Genomic DNA, 18,523 nt, shown 5'->3' with positions numbered 1-18,523 from the left:
ATTTGTCTGAAGTTTGTGTGCGTCACGCAGCTCAGATAGTATGACCCAAGCATAAGGCCACGGGAATAGAAGTTTTAGATTTGCGTCCATCACTTTTACAAATTACATGCAGCAGTTTTTCATCATTCATTATTTCTTTTTAAAGTGAAATCGTTCATGATGCACAGATCGAAGCTATTATAGCAGTATACGGATACAATCTAGTACTAGGGAGGCCCTATGTGCCGATTATTGTGCAAATAAAGCATTCAGAAGCGGCTTGTCGATCCAGAACTTGAAATCTTTGTTTCAGAATCTTGTTTTGTGGAAATAAATGAAACTTTTTTAAAATAATGAAATACTATTTGTACAGCCAAGGTCAAAGGTCTTACATTCCATATTTGGTGTTGTTCTGAGACTGATCATGTTTTGTATCTGCCTGACTAAATAAAAAAGACAGCTCTCGAACCACTAATCTCACCTGCTGTCGCGATCACTGGTTTGAACGATTGATAACTATGTATCTGCCCGACTAAATAAAAAGGACAAATCAACATCACCCTTTCTGTGTTTACACATTCAATGTGTTTATTATACATATCTGTGAAAAATACATGATACAAAAGAAAAGAGAATTACCCTACATATACAACTAGCATGTGGATCTAATAATTGCAAAAATCTCTCATCTTAATTCATTGGTACAACATAACATGGATTTTATTACAATCCAATTTTTCAAAAATGGTTAAGAAACCAAAATGGAATTTTAGATTGGAAAAGATCTGATGATAAGAACTGATACTAACTAAAATGATACTAACTAAAATGTGTAAGAGATGCCTTATAAAAACCAAATCAAATATAATCAATTGAAATTTCATTGTTTCAAAAATTTAAAAATAGGCAACTTCACACCAGGGATTTTATTTCAGTTCTGAATGTCATCGTTTTCTTTTTTAATGCCAATTTTTTGTGCGTGCTGGGCAAACACAAATGTTATACAGAAAACATTTAAATGTTGGGTTATATAAAGAGTATAGAACTTTTAATAACAAACATGCTTGCCAAAAAATATTTTACAACATTTTGATAATGTTGTTGTAGTGGTTTTTTTTTCATGTAAAACGTTTTAAAACGTTTTCACAACCTTTACATAACTCGACATTCAAATTTTATAAAAGCTTTTTGACAAAAACCAAAGCAGGTTTGTAACCTATTTTTATTAACATGTTTATAGCACATTTTCATAAACATGTTTACAACACATTTTTAAAAACAAGTTTACAACATATTTTTAAAAACATGTTTATAACATATTTTAAAAACATGTTTATAACACATTTTAAAAACACGTTTACGAGGTATGAGTCTTGATTTGTGTTTTTCTGCATATTTCTATCACCTTACATTCATTATCAAATACCAGTTTTTGTTCATAATTCATATTACAGTTGTTCATTTGGCATGGCTTCATTATTATTACAAACACATTATAACAATGTCTGATTATTACAAATTATCAATGTCAAATTGTTAACTGTCACTTTGGCTGGATGTGACCAGTTGTAAAGAAAGACATTTAAAATTCAACTGGAATGATCCAAATGGTTAGTGAACATTACTGAGACGATTGATGTCAATGTATATTTTGTCTACTAAGCACTTCTTGCCATTCGAGATGACATTCTAGAGTTGATCACTTTTGAAGTTTTTGTCTCTAGTTAATACAAACACTGATTTAGTAAGTATATTACATAGGTTGGAGAAGTGGTTATGTAATTTATACTGGATGCAACAGATCAAGTTTCTCTATACCATTTTCCACCCTGATGTGGCAGTGACGTCAATGTGTTGATGCAGCCATTTTGCGTGCAGATCTATGCAGTGTCTTTCGTCTTTAAGCGCAAGTGTATGTACACTAGTACTTTGAGCGAACACAAGCGATTTGTAGCAGTGCCTAATGAAATGCGCACTGACGTCACTGCCACATGTCAAGGTGGAAAATGGTATAGTCACATCGTCTCTGTGGCGATTGCCATCTTGGAACAGAAGAGGTACTGGAAGACCTAATTTAGGTCCTAAATCAGGAGTCCATCCCTACATCTCAGTGAATATGGTCAAATTGCAGTCACCAATCCAATTTTGCAACAACTGCTTCAGCCCGCAACAAAATTGATAACAACATACAAGTAGATGTTACTGCGACAATACTACATGTAGGTATACTCACTTTAGTCTGGCTATTTAGTCCAGTGTTTATTGTCACTGTGCCAATTCTCTATGAGCCTGTATGTCCTGATTCTCCTTCTCTTATTCTGTGGTTGTGATACAAATTGCTCATGGCTGCATTTTTGGATCCCGACTTTTTCACTGACCAAATGCAACTTCTCATTCCAATTTTTCCATATCAAATCATTTAAAATATTAGGTCAAAGCTATAACCCTGTGTTCTACAGTGAATACAACAATATACCCATAAGGTGTCTACTATATATATATCTAAACTATACATAGATCTTTGTATACATCGTATACTACTTAATATTTTGTGATTTCCCCATACTGATGAATATCAGATGACTATAACCTGTCCCTATGTGACCTGTGGATTTCCTTATGCAATTCTCGGGGCCCATGTGATGTTGACCACAGCAGAAGCGATTTTGCATTGCATAATAATTGGTAACATTGCCCGTACAGACCATATAATATACAGGAACCGTTTCTAGTAATCTGGGATTTGACAGTATGAAAACCCATACCACATTGAGCTATTCCACTTGCATCCATACACCCCCTATGGAATACATGACCTTAATCTTCCACACAAGGGGTGTTGATTTCAACTGGAGTCGCTCATTTCAGATAATACGAAATTCACACTCCCTGTGTGAAGATTAAGGCCATGTTTTCCATAGGGGGTGTATGGATGTCAACTGGAATAGTTCATTATTATATACTCATGGAGCTATTCACACTACAGGCCCAGTACCATATGCACCTGCATGTTTAACTGTGGGTGTGTTGGAGTGCGAGTGGGTGAGAAAGTGTGTATTAATGCATGTATATAGCTCCTGGATATATAGCCATGACCCCATGTAGCAAGTTTCATGTGTTCATACACAACATCGAAAGTATTTGAAAGACTCTCACTGAATGTTTGTATAAATACATGCTCATCTGTGTTCTCTGCTATCATGTATGGCCAGAGGAGTTTATCACATGTACACAGTAGCTTGTGAGACAACACTCAGGCTAAACAGTATATCAACAGAGCTTTTGTAAGTTGTTACACAGGCTACAATACCACACCCTCCATGAGTATTTACAAATTAACATTTATCTCCTTTGATAAATCATTCATAAATTGCATATTGGACCATGATGTGATGCTTCTTTTTGTACAATACATACATAAAATTAAGATGATATAAATTGTTTCTTATGAATCACAAGAGCACTATGCAAGTGCTATATAATAGTACATCACATTAATGGTTGCAAGGCACATGTGAGAATAAGACTACTAGCTAGTTGCTACATCTACAAAATTGCATAAAGAAAATTACCCGATAACCCAATCTTTCATCCGCATCATTTCTGTGCACCCGGTAAGTGGTGACTCATGGAAATATAACTTTTTTATTCAATTTGTAATAGAAGGTCGTCAACAAAGCTTTGACTACATCGGTCAGTAAAGCTTTGACTACATCGGTCAGCAAAGCTTTGACTACATTGGTCAGCAAAGCTTTGACCACATTGGTCAGTGTGGCATCATTTTTAGCCATCTCGTGGGTAAACATGGTAAGTCAATATAATTACTTTCAAGTATAGTAGAAAGTAATGAGTTACACAGATTGGATTTGCACCCATGACAATAAAGGGAATGCAATTGTTTCAATTTACCCACACAATGGTGTTCTGCTGACGACCTTCTATTACATCCACAATTATTGTGAATTAAAAAAAAAGTTTTTTTTTCTTAGAAATGCTACCATATAAAATTGCTTTGTGCTATCCATATCCTTAATCTTAAATCATATTATACCCAACATTATAAATTCACTTTGATACTTTCAACACATCTATTTTTTTAAATGCACACTTCTGGTCCATTTGACAAAATATTTCTCACTTAAACAAAACAAAACATGAATACTGCTCAAACATCTTACTGATCACATATAAGTACACTGAGGTAAAATACAAAGGACAAAGTGTAAATGACAAATTTGATCCCGCTTAAATTGTGACACATTGTTTCGTCCATTTCAACTCCTAATAAGTTCCTTACAGTACAATCTTAATAAAAATTAGAACAAAATACAAACATTAGTTCCTTACATTTTTTTTAAAACAAGGAAATTGTGATACCCACAAAAACTGAACAAACAAGGAAAATATTTCACTGGACTTATGGCAATTAAGGCTAAACAAAGACACAACACTTAACAGTTTATAATTGCATTCCACTGGCTTAACTTATTTGTTCCAGCTCATTAATTTGAATGCATTGTAATAAGTATTAGAATTTACTTATATACAATGTATCAATTAAAAGATGTGTGCAGTGCTAAATATAGATGTCGACAGTGTGATGTCATTTTCGGCCATCTTATGGGTAAATCAATATAATTCACTGGCGTAGTGCACATTACAATGTGACTGTTGCTAGGTCAACTGGCTCACGCTTTCTTTGTTATGAACCACTGATTGAAATGATCACAACACAAAGCCTATGGCATATCATAATTCGGAATAGGTGTATGCGCCTGGGCTTGAACCAGTAACCAATGGATACTAACATGCACTACATCAGCGAATTACCTTCAAGTATAAAAGAAATCACATGATAAACTACAGTCTGTCCACATAGAAGTACAAAGTAAATAGACCTTGGAAAATGGAGGTATGAGAATAATTATTCCAGAACAATGCTTCTGTGGTGCGCCAACTGCTGCGCAACTTGTACTTTTCCAAGCGCGCCACGCTCTTTACGCGTCACGTTTCTTTAACATGCAGTGTGACGCAAAGCATCGACCCTCGATGCCACAGATTTGGTTTGTACTTCTATGTGGACAGATTGTAGAGAAGATTACTGAGATTTGCACCCATGACAATAAAGGGAAGTGCAACCAAACTGAGTTACCAGCTATTACCCACAAGAAAGGCTGACATCTCTATTATCAACACATGCACTTCTTGTGAACCTATCTACCCAGGACAACATGTATGTGTGTCACTGGAACAGATAATAATCTTGCATAAAGTTAATTTTTTATTACTTCCGTGGTCCGGGTACGCGCTGGTGAATTGCGATCGCGTAGAAGTGACAAGGTCGCCTACAACGCGCCGCGTTGATGACCAATGGGTCAACCGGCTTGTTGTCAAGTGCGTTGATCAGCCAATTACCGTGATTGTTTATTTCTTCTGTGTGTACGCTCGTCTACGCTTGGCGCACAGCTCGGACCACAGAAGTAATAAAAAATTAACTTTAATTTGCCACATTTGTTTGGTATGGTTACTATGGTAAAGTAACACCATTAATTGTGATATCTATACCTTAATTGTTGTTTTTTTAATCATGAACAAAATGCAAATACAACAAACATTAACAATTAACAGTCATCTTTGGCAAACAGTTTTACATTTTCAAACCCAAAGGAAACTGATTAAGGAATACATATTTTGAAGTAGGGTTTTTAAAAAACAATTTATAAAAGCACAAACAAATGAAAGTTTAAAAATTTGCACAAACTCCTCTTTACTCAAAAAATCAATATCTCAGTTGCTTTTATCGGGATCACAAACATCTAATTATTCCATATTCAAGCTGAAAGGACATAAAACAATACTGAAGAACAAAATGTTACACTCATTTTTTGTAAACAATATTTCAGGGCAATACATAAAACATTTTCTGTAATTAATAACATGGGTGGAAGTAGATTCTCTTGGCCACATTATTCTTGTAACCAAAGGATCAAACAATTTCATGCAATATTTTTCAAAAACAAAATGAACTTTTAAGATGTTTTAAGTGCCACATGAAATAGTCATGACAAGACTTTTCACAGTGTTTAGTAGAGCATGGACAAGGCCACATAATATAAAAAGATATTTTGATTAGGTACAAGTATGGTCAAGATAATCTGGATGAAATTTTTTGATCCTTTAATTACTTTGAGGAGTGTAATACTCCACAACTGATAAAAAAATTGAAAGTCACTTAATTCTTGTATACTTACGTACACTATCAGAAAAAACCAAACAACTAAAAACTTTCCATACAAATTCCAAGTATAAAATGATCCCATACACCACGACCCAACCTCCAACCACTACCTGCAGCTATCCTCTACTGATATGATATTTTTTTCTGGTACCTTATTTTTTGCGGATAAAACCCTATCCACCCAACATATTGTGGTCTTTACATCATTTGACAAAACAAATTAAAGTAAAATTACAAATCTGTACATAAATTGAGTTGGTATTATCTTCCAAGTTATGTCACTGTCATCAAGTTCCTTCTTGTGATACAGTAAAACAGTTTCAAAATTCTTCCTATCAAATACTTGTGGCCCATGTGCTTACACTGATCAAGGTTTAACCTCATTAAAACTTTCAATTAATAAATCAAATAAATGCATTTTTATGTATACGAAAGATTGAGCTATTCCAGTGAGTCGACATGGGCGACTCCAATTGAAATCAACATCCCTTGTGTAGGAGAGTAAGGGCTCATATTGAAATTCCCTTACACAGGAAGGTGTGCGCCATCCTGCAGCTTTCCTGTGCTAGCCTTCTTTTGTTAAAATCCTGGGCAGGGTGTATCACTGATGCATATAATCCATCCGTTTTATGACCGAGCTTTCCTGAGGCGCCTTCTTTTGTTAAAATCCTGGGCAGGGTGTATCACTGATGCATATAATCCATCCGTTTTATGACCGAGCTTTCCTGAGGCGTGCGCTTAGCAAGGGGAATCCTGCCTTCTTTCTGTGTGAAAACGTGGTAGGGTATTTCAATATGAGCCCTAAGGTCATGTCTTACATACAGGGTGTATGGATTCAACTGTAATAGCTCAAGTTACTCTTGTCAAGAATCCTACTCAGAGTTCCTCAAATTTGGCACACATACATTTGTATCAATTACAATACCAAATATGTTTCTTATAATTTCTACCCTTCAGAACTACAGCTAATACTATTATCCTAGTATATCGCCATAAATATAATCAAAGGTACATTCACAAAAGTCAGCAAAATAGCTGCCAGATAAAATTACAAATACAGCTGCCTTTTAAAAAATAAAGCACCTTGTTAAATCTGTCAGCCATTTTGTTGAACAAAACTTGTGAAAATTGCCCTCAAAACAATAAACAAACAAACAAACAAACAAACAAATAAAACATACACAGCTATGTTATTGTGACATTCTTTGGATGCCTTTGATTTTCCTCATCTGTGTTGACAAAAACTGGTCTGGTCCTGTGCTGCAGTGGTATGTGCGGTGGAATTGTTTCATTTTTAATTGTTTGGTATGGTCCATCTTTGACGTGAACTACTTTGGTGTTCATCACCTCACAGTCAATCTGCATCATGGAGAAATGATCTGGAGGTGCATTTAAAGATGTTTCTGTAAAGAAATAATACAGAAACAAAAATAGAGTCAAATGCGACCAAAGTAAGTTGCATAGTATCAACTATGTAAGCACAATATAAGTGCAGTAATCTACTTGTCTCGATCAAGATGAAATCTTGTAAATTTATGAATTGCAAGTCAGAGCGAGTAACAGGTTCATGCATGTACAGCTTGCCAACTGACTGAGAAAATATGAATAGAAATTATTGGTGTGACACTCTGCATCTTTTAGCAATTCATCAAAGTACCTCAGAGATCCTAATGGTTGATATGGCTGATAAGAATTGGCTTTATTCATTACCCTTGCTGGAGGGGGCATACATTACTAAGTATCTAAATATATTAAAACCAAACATGAATACCCAAGTCTACATCAAGTCTGCGACAGCTAGAACTTGACATCAGTTGACTTTATGCGCTCACTGTCTATAACATCCACCACTGGAATTAATCTGTTTTCAGTCTTCAGTCTCTCCTTTTCCGCAAGTCCTTAATAAGACATTATGTTTACTGAGAAGAAGACACACTTAAGGGCAGAGTAATGGGAGAGAATATGGACCTTTTCGAGCTTCATTATTTCTGAATTGTATGTCCAAAGTATATAAAACTATACATTTTTGGAAAGGAAATGAGTCAAGGTATCCCATGGTGACGTCAGATTTGTTCAAAAATCTCAAGTTTTTGAAAAAATCACAAAAATTCACTTTTTTACCCCAATTTTTTGGTGACAACTTAGAAAAAAAGCCGTTCGGAGTAAAAAAAAGTCAGTTAGCTTTTCATGAAGAAGAGACATGAACTAAGGGAAGGTTTTTTATTTTTTGAAATTCGTCTCTTTTTTGAAATATTGAAAAAACATGTGAAAAAAGCCATTTTGTCACTCTATTAAGCTAAAAATTGCACATAATGGTGTATATTTTTGTTTAAAACAAATATTTTGAAAAAATGAAAAAACCTTCCCTAGACTTTGATGTACTCTAAAGGATAGTGCAAAAAGTTTACCCTTTGCTTGCATATTTTTGAGTTATCTTGTCACAAAAATCGCAATAATATTGTCAAAAGTGAACTCTGAGAAATCAACGTTTTAGTAAAAAATGTCAAAATTATGCACAAAACGTCCTTAAATTTTAAAGCGGTAAGACTTTCACACTTGTAAAAGCTGTATCTGGTGCATGGTCTAAATATGCATCTTTTTGCACCAATGAATCTATAATGTCTGCTTTCAGTGCGCCAAAATTCAAAATAATTAAAAATCTAAGTGGCATTTTGACTGCAAATTTTTGTTTTGTTTACACCACATTTGCTGGCGTTAACAACATACCGAATGCGCCATGACTGCGCTGAACATACGCTCAGAATTGCGCCATGTCACGCGACGCGCATCGTGCGCGTAATCACAATATTTCGCATTCGCGCATTTCTGACTCATTATTTCCCGCCAATTTTCTAAGCAATCTTGAGCCATGTGCCTTTTTACAGTTCAAAAGAGTGAAATAAATCAAGCAAAAATACGAATAAATATTAGCAAGTTTGTATTTTATCAGTTTCAAGTGAAAGAATACATCTTAGTGTTGATAAATATCAAAAAATCTCAAATTCGGTCGTGGACGAATGTGTCTTCCATTACTCTGGCCTTAACACTTAATTCAATGCATTGTGCTTACCATTTGTGATAACTGCAGGCATAACCAGGGACATTCTTGGTCTCTGTGTGTTGTTATGCGCTGTGGCTGGCAATAATAAATGGTCCTGAAAAACAGATTGGGCAACACATTATTTTGAGATTACTTACAAAGCAATTTAAAGGACACAAGTTAGAACAACAACAATATGTTTTTGATGTTCCCTTTTCAAAGCATGTTTTTGTTTTCTACTTTCATACTTGCTATGAGATATAAATGTAATTAAATTTCAGGTTATGATCTGTGCCATGCACCGTCAATTGTTTCAAATATTTCATTAGAATGACATGTTGCAGCACTAGTATCTTGTAAACTGCCTTCTTTTGGAACAGTCAAGCTGTGGCTTATCAGGGGCAGTGTCTGCCAGATGGCTTTTGCTCTTGACAACAGTGAAACCTCCTTCAGAGATGAAAAGGTGGTTAAAAAGATGACAAGGTGGTTAAAAAGCTCATCCCACAGATAAAAAAATTAAAGTAAAAAAAAAATCTAAAAAAAAACGCATTCTGCATTAGGTTTTTGAGTTGAGACGAACTATTAAATTAAGATGGCCTAAACACCATACTAATGTTAATCCACAGTAAACTTACTTTTCTGAATGAGACAACGTAGAATGTATCATCTCTTCTATGCAATGCATCAAGTAGATTGGCATAATTTTTTTGGAATAAACTGTCGTAAAGTTGCAATGATTTTTCATCAGATTGTACATGTAGTGTTGCCTGTGGTTCTGCTTCTTTACGGAGTGGGTTATTGAAACGCCTCTTCTTGGCTGCTCTCTGTGAATGAAAAATTGTTATATAGATGATTTGGCTGAATTCAAAGAGCACATATTTGAATTAATGAGTTAGGGTTTTCGTCAACTGCAATGTTTCGATATGATGGGTCACACAGAAGCCATCATTGTGACTCTGCCTTGAAAACAAGCAATTAAAGTGGTGATTAAATTATCTAATACATTTCAATAAATTTGTTTTAGCTTATACCGAGAAAACTGGAAATAAGCCTATTTTTTCATGTTTTTCTTCTTTGGCTTTAAAAAATGTTATCTGGTGATTTATCTGTTAGAAAAAGAAAATTGGAAATCTTGTTTCTACAAAAAGTCAAATATTTTATGAAACCTTTAATGAAGCATAAATGTTATAACTTAAAACTGGATTTTAAATCACCATTTCCAGAAAGCTGAATTTTAGATAATATGACAAATCCTAAAGGAAATGCATAGCAGGATGCATACCTTTTTTCTTCTTTCTCTGATTTGTTTCTGGTCATCTTTCTGTTGGTTTTCTTCTGTTTGTTTTCTTTGCTCATTATGGTGTTGTTGGGCCCATCCAAGTAGTACATCTGCCAACCTGGGAAATAAAATACAGACAAATAAGATGATTATGATTATATTCAGTGTATGTGGGAGTGTGTGGAGGGTGGGGTGGGTGTTGTGTTTGTCGACAAACAAGGACAAACACAAGATATTTCACATTTAAACTGCAGACCTACTGCAATGGGGAACCATCCTCGGTTTTGACCACAATTGCATGTATACTTCCCCTATTGTACATTAGACATACTGTCTGCAGTTGCTAGGAAAAATATCATCTTATACACATACGCACAAAAAACATCAATAGAATGCGAATTCAGACGTCTGTGTTTGCATATTCCCAAACTGTGTCCACGTTTGTAGGCGAACACACACAGGGGTGTGGGGGTGCGTACGTGGGATGTACATGCAAGTGCATTTGTTTTCAAGGATCGAGTGATGACTAGATTTTAATTTGTCTCGACTAATCATGGCCGAGTATCAGTGATCAACATCTTGTTGGATAGCAACATAATTTTGTCTCAAATTGAATTTGACTGTATTCCAAATCTCCAATTCCAAATCTCTGAGCACAACTTTGCCAAAGACATGTTTTATGTCATGGTAGTCTTATTGATTTCACTGATCTGGACATGATCTAAACCAGCTTTCTCAAGTGGTGGTGCGCCTGCTACTTGTGGCGCTTGGAGTCAGTTGACCCCCGTCGGACCACACCCGCTATGCACTCGGTCATACATGCACGCCCTCACAATGTTCTCCCTTAACACTTGTCACTTTAAATAAACTAGCTGAGAAGGCTTGATTTAAACACTAGTTTGAAGTAGGTAATAAATAGGTTTCTACAACTTTAAAATATAAGCAACTTTAATTTACCTATGTGTTTCAGTGCTGTTGAGTTTAGGACATGATGGTGGTCCTTTTGACAACATATAATCTGCAAACCCTCTGATCATCAGTTCCCTAGCCTGTTCCAAAGTAGATGTCTGGTTGGTTGCCTCTGACGATGGAATCAGTGAATTGGCCCCTAACCCCTCCGAGTTGTCATGGACAGAAAGTTCTGTGGCATGTCTGATGTGGGCTTCTGCGGTGTCTTCAGAGTAGCCTAGTAGCGCTCTGCCACCATGTTGTGCTGCATAGGGGTCTTCATCAGCTGATGAGATAATACTGCAAAACATATATAAAAAGATGGTTGAACAGGTCAGAAGTTTAAAAGGTTACAACAGGGAGATACAAAGTTTCAAATACAAGGAGCTGGTCCTAAAAACAATATCCATACTCTTAAGACAAGAATTACTGATGAATATTGTCTCTCCTCCTTGATGCTTGTTGCAGAGAGAAATGTGTCATTTGGGCCAATTTAGACAGTACATGTATTATCATTACCCTATCAAACATTTTTGATAGCTCAGTTGGAAAGAGTGTAGGTTTAGAGGTACTGAGGTAACAAGTTCAAATTCTGATCAAGGATGTTTTGTTTTTCCTCCTTGATCAACAAGAAAACATATTGCAATCAAGCACTAATCGTGTTCAGTGGGAAAAATCATCCTAGAATCAACTTTCTATATAAAGCGGTCATATTTCCCACTTGAGCCTGGGTCTGAGTAACTAGCTTCAAGAAGTAACTTTTAAACCATTAAAGAGTATGAAGAATTTATTTGCATGACAAACCTTACCTTATTGGAGCGAAATTGAGTCCAACAAACAATAAGACTGTTAATAGGCAAGCTGTTGTCTTGTTGGATGATGGTAGTAATGATTGCACTTTTCTTAGACTCGTATTCTGTGATAGAAAATTTAACATCAATCCATGGCAAATTTAGATTTTTACATTAATACAAAAAATACAGAGGTTTTTCTATCCAAATAAATATCAATGCAGTGTTTGTGTTTCTGTATGCTAGTACACATAAATGAAAAGAGATGGATACATTTTAAATTCTGATAAGCATAAGATTTATGCAGGGGATTAATGTCCCCTCATAACATTAAAAATACATTACTGTGTATGAATTTAAGTACATGTTGAATAATTCACGACACATCCACTTTATTTCATTGTACTTTTGGTATATAATCCATGAAATTTGTTGTGATCAAGTCAAACTAGACATTGTCGAGTAATTTTAAATAAAAAATTATTTTTACTCATTTAACAGGCAACGATAAGCTGAAAATTTCAATCCAATTTGACTTCCGACTCCAGAAATATCAGTATTTTGATGAAAATTACACTCGCTTTTTAGCCATTAAAATTTAAAAAATAAATGAATTGCACAGTACCATTATGATCACTAAATTGAATATTAATGATGCCTACATGATAAAATAAAGTCATTACTTTATTTCACTCGTAAATTTTTCAACGCATCTATTCCTGCCAACAATCATTCATACACAGGCTAGTGCTTATTAATCTGTTCTAATCACCCATATCTAATTGATACAGTGAGTGATATCGCCATGGTTACTACAATAATCACCTCATTCTGTAGTGTTTCTAGTTTCCGCCTCAACAAACTGTTTTCATGTCTTAATTTTTCGTTTTCTGAATTCAGATCCCTGATGTGGTCCTCTAGCCCTTGCAAATACTGAGAAAGAAACAGTTATGATATGTTAACAATTATTGCCAATAAATAAATGCTAGTGTAGCCAACATGATTTAAACTATTAGAATACTAGAATATAACAAAACAAAAATAAATTTGAACACTTAACATAATTAAAATGGGTGTACCTCCTGCTGACGAATTGATCCGTAATAAAGGCGTTTTATGATATTTTTGCTTGAGTTCATTCCAAAAAAAAGTTGAAACATGTTTATGAAAACTGGACTTGCAAAATTGCATTCAATTTCCCCATTTTGGGGGAGGTAAGCTTTAAATGACAATTTATGAACTTTAAATCTCAAATACAATTGAATACATGAATACAAAAGCCACCTAAGTCCATGCGAAGTTATTTTGAGAGAAAAACCCGTGTATCATTTTAATTCCTTCAGTTAGATTTACCTGGTCAATATGGTAAGTTTTACGTGCAAATGAGTGGATTAACCTGTATTAGGTATGACGATTAGCATTTCAGGGACTTTGTGGGGTTCATTTTAAATTTTGGTTTTTTGAATCATATACAAAGACAACACTGTTAGAATGAGATTACCACTAGTAAGATAATAGAATGAATTTGAGTTGTTCTTTCATGCATATGCAGGCCTGCCAACCTACCGAAGTCAAAATGAGGGACATTGAGACCAAAACCTTGTACATGTACACAAAGCAGGTACCGACAAATTCAAAGACATAAGGTGTGCAATACTTTCAGAATTCAGAAGGTTTTGCAGGTCTTAACTTATCACAATAGACTACAGAGAATGCTATAGCAAATTTTAAAGAGACATTTTCATCATTTTCTGCTGTTCTTACATTTAAATTTGCCATCACTGAAATTTTCAGAAAACAGGACTGTCCCTCTTTTTCACTTTGGTAAACCCCAAATGAGGGACAGTCCCTCAAAATGAGGGACAGTTGGCAGGTCTGCATATGACAGACCTATGTATAGCAACAATTTCCCATGCTTAACTCAATTTGGCCAAAGTATGGACTTAGGTGGCTTTTGTATTCATATATTCAATTGATGAAGCCTCAATCAATAGGCCTACATGATAATAAAAAAGCCTTGATTTTCTATTGACATGAATTAGGATGTAACCACTTTTGTGCATATAATGTAGAAAACAATATTCAGGGGTGTGAGTGGAGCTTTCCAAAAACGCGAAAAAAAACAAGTATCCATTAGTGTGTTCGAAGCACGCATATAAAGCTTACCTACTACCATCCGTATCTGTGCGTATTTCATCATAAATATTAGAAGATTAAAAGCTATATTTCATTGCACATATGGGAGTATTGCGCGACAAAATTACAATCCTGGTAGCCATGATATATCCTCTCTTAATTCCTTGTGCTTTTTAGTAAACATGTTGTCACACTTTAGATGGATGGTTACGATTGAAAATGGTACAATTCGACAACCCACATGAAGCAATTCTGCAATGGCGTCGTACGTAAACAAAACATCGATCCCAATGGGAACGTTGGATGACCGCTGCCATATGATATGATACTACACAATGCTACACATCCTACCACGGATCTCTATACATGCAGTCTTCTTTCGCAAATTAGTCTCATATGCAGGTTTAATACACGCAACGTAAGTTAGTCTCATACATTAAATTAATGGAAGACAGACGGACGGACAACGTATAATGTATAAATCATTGGGGAAAAGCAAAACGCGGATTTTTAGTTTGGGAAAAATAAAAACGCGACGCAGGCATGCTAAAAACGCGGAAATTCGCGAAAACGCGGAACTCTCACATCCCTGAATATTATTTATTTGCATCAAAATGAAAATGTGACACTATTCATAAATGAGCTTTCCTTGTAAAACAAGTCATCATTGGGAGAATATTCTAACAGAATGTTATGTAACTGTTGACAAAATATTTGGCAAAATGTTTCCCAAAATATTTTTAAATACAGCTGCAGTTGCCGCTCTAAAATTTCTGCAGGGGTACTTATTAGACTTAGAGAGGCACTCACTCATAAGGTCGTTTATGGTATTTCGTGCTATGGTATTGTACAATTAAATTTCCTACTAATAGTTTCAGTGGCTAGACGCTACTGATTGTCAGAATGGTCCAGTCTATGTGACACATTGCTTCTACTTCTTACCTCTTTCTTCTTTTTTCTTGAAAGACATGCTGATTCCCTATTTTTGATCATGCGCTGTTGCCTCTTCCATTGCTTTACCTGTTATGAGATGTCACAATAATATTATTATTTGTGGAATTATTTTAAAAATCAGTACCTAGCTAAACATAAAATGCAGTGATCAACAAGTTCATAACAAAAATCACAAGTAGTTTATGACATTATTACATAGAATCCATAAATAGGCTTTTCCATTTGAACCCCAAACACCCCCTGTGGAATACATATCAATTACCTCCCACACAGGGGGGGTAGGTTTCAAATAGAGTGGCTCATTCAGGTAACCCCATTTGAATTTCACATTCCCTCACATGAAATATGTTACAAACACAAATGCAAATAATAACACCAAGCAATCAAATATCTACCATGTTGAATTTCCTCTTCTAACTCTCAGTTTCATACCATGTTATCTTCACAGTTCCATACTCACAAAGCTATATTTCCATATTATCAACTCTGATAAACATTCCTATATTCAGGGGTGTGAGAGGCCTCAGACAAAAAAAGCTGAAAAACAGCGTAAAATCAGGCAAAAAAATTTATTGCCAAAAATGTTTGGCAATAAAAAAAAAAGAAGAGGAAATCAGCTGAAAAGAGGAACTCTCACACCCTTGTATATTGAAACATTCCTATATTGGATCCAATTGGCTGCCTTGGCTACTATGACAATTTTGCTTCTTTCATGAGTCAGATGTACCTCCGAAATTGTATCTTCTTTGAAAGACTTGTATCTCATATGGTAATTTCATATCATTTTGTTTATTCATAAAATTCTATTAAATTATATAGTTGTCAAAATGAATGACCGCAAGAAGAATGGCAACAAGAAGATACACATCATTTCCAAAACCATACCCTAAACAAAAATACCGGCAAGTCAGGATAGATGTGACAGAACAATTTGGCACCAAGCCAATAACCACTTCCTATTGCAGGTTTTAAATGGGATTACAATAGTTTTAGCTGGTCTTGACAAAGGGGTATATTGTTTGTGATATAATGTACTTTTATAAGAGAACAACCCACAAGCTTGATGATGCCCTATAATAAACAAAGCCGTTTTTGTTAGGTAGGAAGCGGGTGCTCTTAAAGACATCAATATTATTTTGTCCAGATAGGGTCTCCGAGAAAGAGGGAATTACCCATGAAATTAAACTATAGCTAAAATAATAGTTTCTTGATCCTGACATTTGCGTCAAGTGTACAATGCCTACCACACACGCTTTGTGTAGCACAGCATTTCCTGTGTGTGCACAATCGATCTCGCTATCGTGTCATTCCACTAAACTTGCGACATTATGCAGTGCACGCAGTACATTCGTACTCTCAGGATCGAAAAAAAATTAATATTTTCGGTATAGTTATATTATATGTCATTGATCATTTGCATTGTTCCCTAACAGGTTGCATAGATTGTAAAATGAACCATGCCCAACTTACATCCACATTAGGAGGTGGTTCCTCAGGCGTTAACGTTACAGGTGATGGTACTGGACTAGACACTGGAATGGCTGGACTGATGGCACTTGGCATGGATGTGATAGCTGATGGCTGACACTGCTGTACTGACTGCTGCTGATATGGTTTGGTTTCTGTGATAAGGCCTTGTGCTTTTAATCTATCCACCTCTGCTTGTGTTAATAGTAGTGGCTGACCGACTGGGTGAGAAATCGTTCACAGGTTGTCAAATAGAATTGTTGGGTTAGATTTGTAAAGTAAACATAAAGAAGTTCTAAAAATTCTCTGATAATACAAATGTCAATTTCAGTTCATTTCCCGGTCGATCCTTCATGTAATTATTTCGTGTAAGCTAATCCTAATCCTAATCCTAACCCTAATCCTAACCTTAACCCTAATTTTGTGTAAAATTACATGAAGGAATAACCCATTTCCCGCATGAATCTTGGGATGTGCTAGTACTCACACACAAGCATTGATCAACCACCAACTTAACAGATCAAAACAATTATTAAGGCACTGTACATTGCTAGCTAATTGTATCAAAATAAACTACTTGACTGCTTGCTCTTCAAAATTCTTTATTTTGAGGGCTATTCCAAGGTTACCCTTTGCCGCTTTCAAAATGCTTCCCTTGTTTTCAAATTTGGGATTTGAAACTTCCATTATACATTGACTTATACACAAAGGGCATATTCTATGCATTGTTGCAGCTTGGAACAAGAAATGCGCAAAAAACATGTTGCACAAAAACATGCGCTTTTACAGTATATCAACTTACCTGCAAGTTGTTTGACAGCTATCGATGTCGACTGACTACGTGGTTCTATCTTGGGTGCAATTGGTGGTCTTGATGTCCTATGTGTTTTGGTCTTAGTCTGTGGTCCCGAGTGAATTGCTACAATTTGAGGGTTGAAGGGCACCACTGAAGGTGATAATGGGGAGGGCACATCATTTGAATCTCGAGGGGGTGTGAGTGGAGGGGACTCTAATTTGAGGTGTGATGTACTGGGGTCGGTAAAAAATTGTATCTGTTGGAAAAGCGGTGAAAAAAACTTATTAATATTAGAACACTTTTGTTTTTAGATACGATTAGTTCCTGATCAAGGTTGCAATTCTCTTTTTCTTTGCGAAAGTCTGTAAGGTTGTCATTGTGAAGAACCATGAAGTATTAGTCAAATTAAAACTTACATGGTCTTTATCTAGCTTAAACTTGACAATTTAATATGACAATATGGAACTGGAAATACTGCTTCAATAAGTAAACGTTGGTGATCACCAACGTTTACTTATTGTGATATAAAATTGTTTAAATTGAATTAGCACAATTTCCAGTATGTGGGCAAAGTTCTGCAAACATTAAAATTGGATGCCTGGTAATAAATTTATTATAAATTTCTTGCCGGGGTTGCATGACTCTGTTACAGATCTAGTTAGTGCATTAAGGGAATAATAATAATTTAGGCACTGAAAGTTATTGATGCTAATTACCAGTGTTCTTAGTCGGTTAATTAACCTCAATCTTACCGGTTAATTAACCGCATCATATTTAACCGGTGGTAAAATAGGTTAATTATGAATTTTGAATTATTCTGACGCTTTTAAAGTTTAAACATTTTAATATCACTCCAATATTCACTGGAAATATTAAAATAGTATTCTTCTTCTTC

At 35.3% G+C, this 18,523-nt stretch overlaps 1 protein-coding gene across 1 annotated transcript in view; it reads right to left on the bottom strand.

The window, feature by feature from the left end:
- Positions 1–5,990: 5,990 nt before the first annotated feature.
- The window catches only part of LOC140137843 (cyclic AMP-dependent transcription factor ATF-6 beta-like), a 38,938-nt gene continuing 26,405 nt past the window's right edge, over positions 5,991–18,523 (bottom strand). The window contains exons 4-13 of the mRNA XM_072159637.1: positions 17,635–17,884; positions 16,836–17,053; positions 15,354–15,431; positions 13,101–13,208; positions 12,294–12,400; positions 11,494–11,784; positions 10,540–10,654; positions 9,893–10,081; positions 9,288–9,372; positions 5,991–7,620 (exon numbers count right to left, since the gene is read on the bottom strand). Of these exons, the coding sequence (XP_072015738.1) occupies positions 7,403–7,620; positions 9,288–9,372; positions 9,893–10,081; positions 10,540–10,654; positions 11,494–11,784; positions 12,294–12,400; positions 13,101–13,208; positions 15,354–15,431; positions 16,836–17,053; positions 17,635–17,884 (1,659 nt within the window). The 3' untranslated portion in view covers positions 5,991–7,402. The remainder of the gene's footprint in view (positions 7,621–9,287; positions 9,373–9,892; positions 10,082–10,539; positions 10,655–11,493; positions 11,785–12,293; positions 12,401–13,100; positions 13,209–15,353; positions 15,432–16,835; positions 17,054–17,634; positions 17,885–18,523) is intronic.

This window comes from Amphiura filiformis, chromosome 17 (genome assembly GCF_039555335.1).
Source record: "Amphiura filiformis chromosome 17, Afil_fr2py, whole genome shotgun sequence".
Classification (NCBI taxonomy): domain Eukaryota; kingdom Metazoa; phylum Echinodermata; class Ophiuroidea; order Amphilepidida; family Amphiuridae; genus Amphiura; species Amphiura filiformis.
This window is presented reverse-complemented; position numbering and strand designations above follow the sequence as displayed.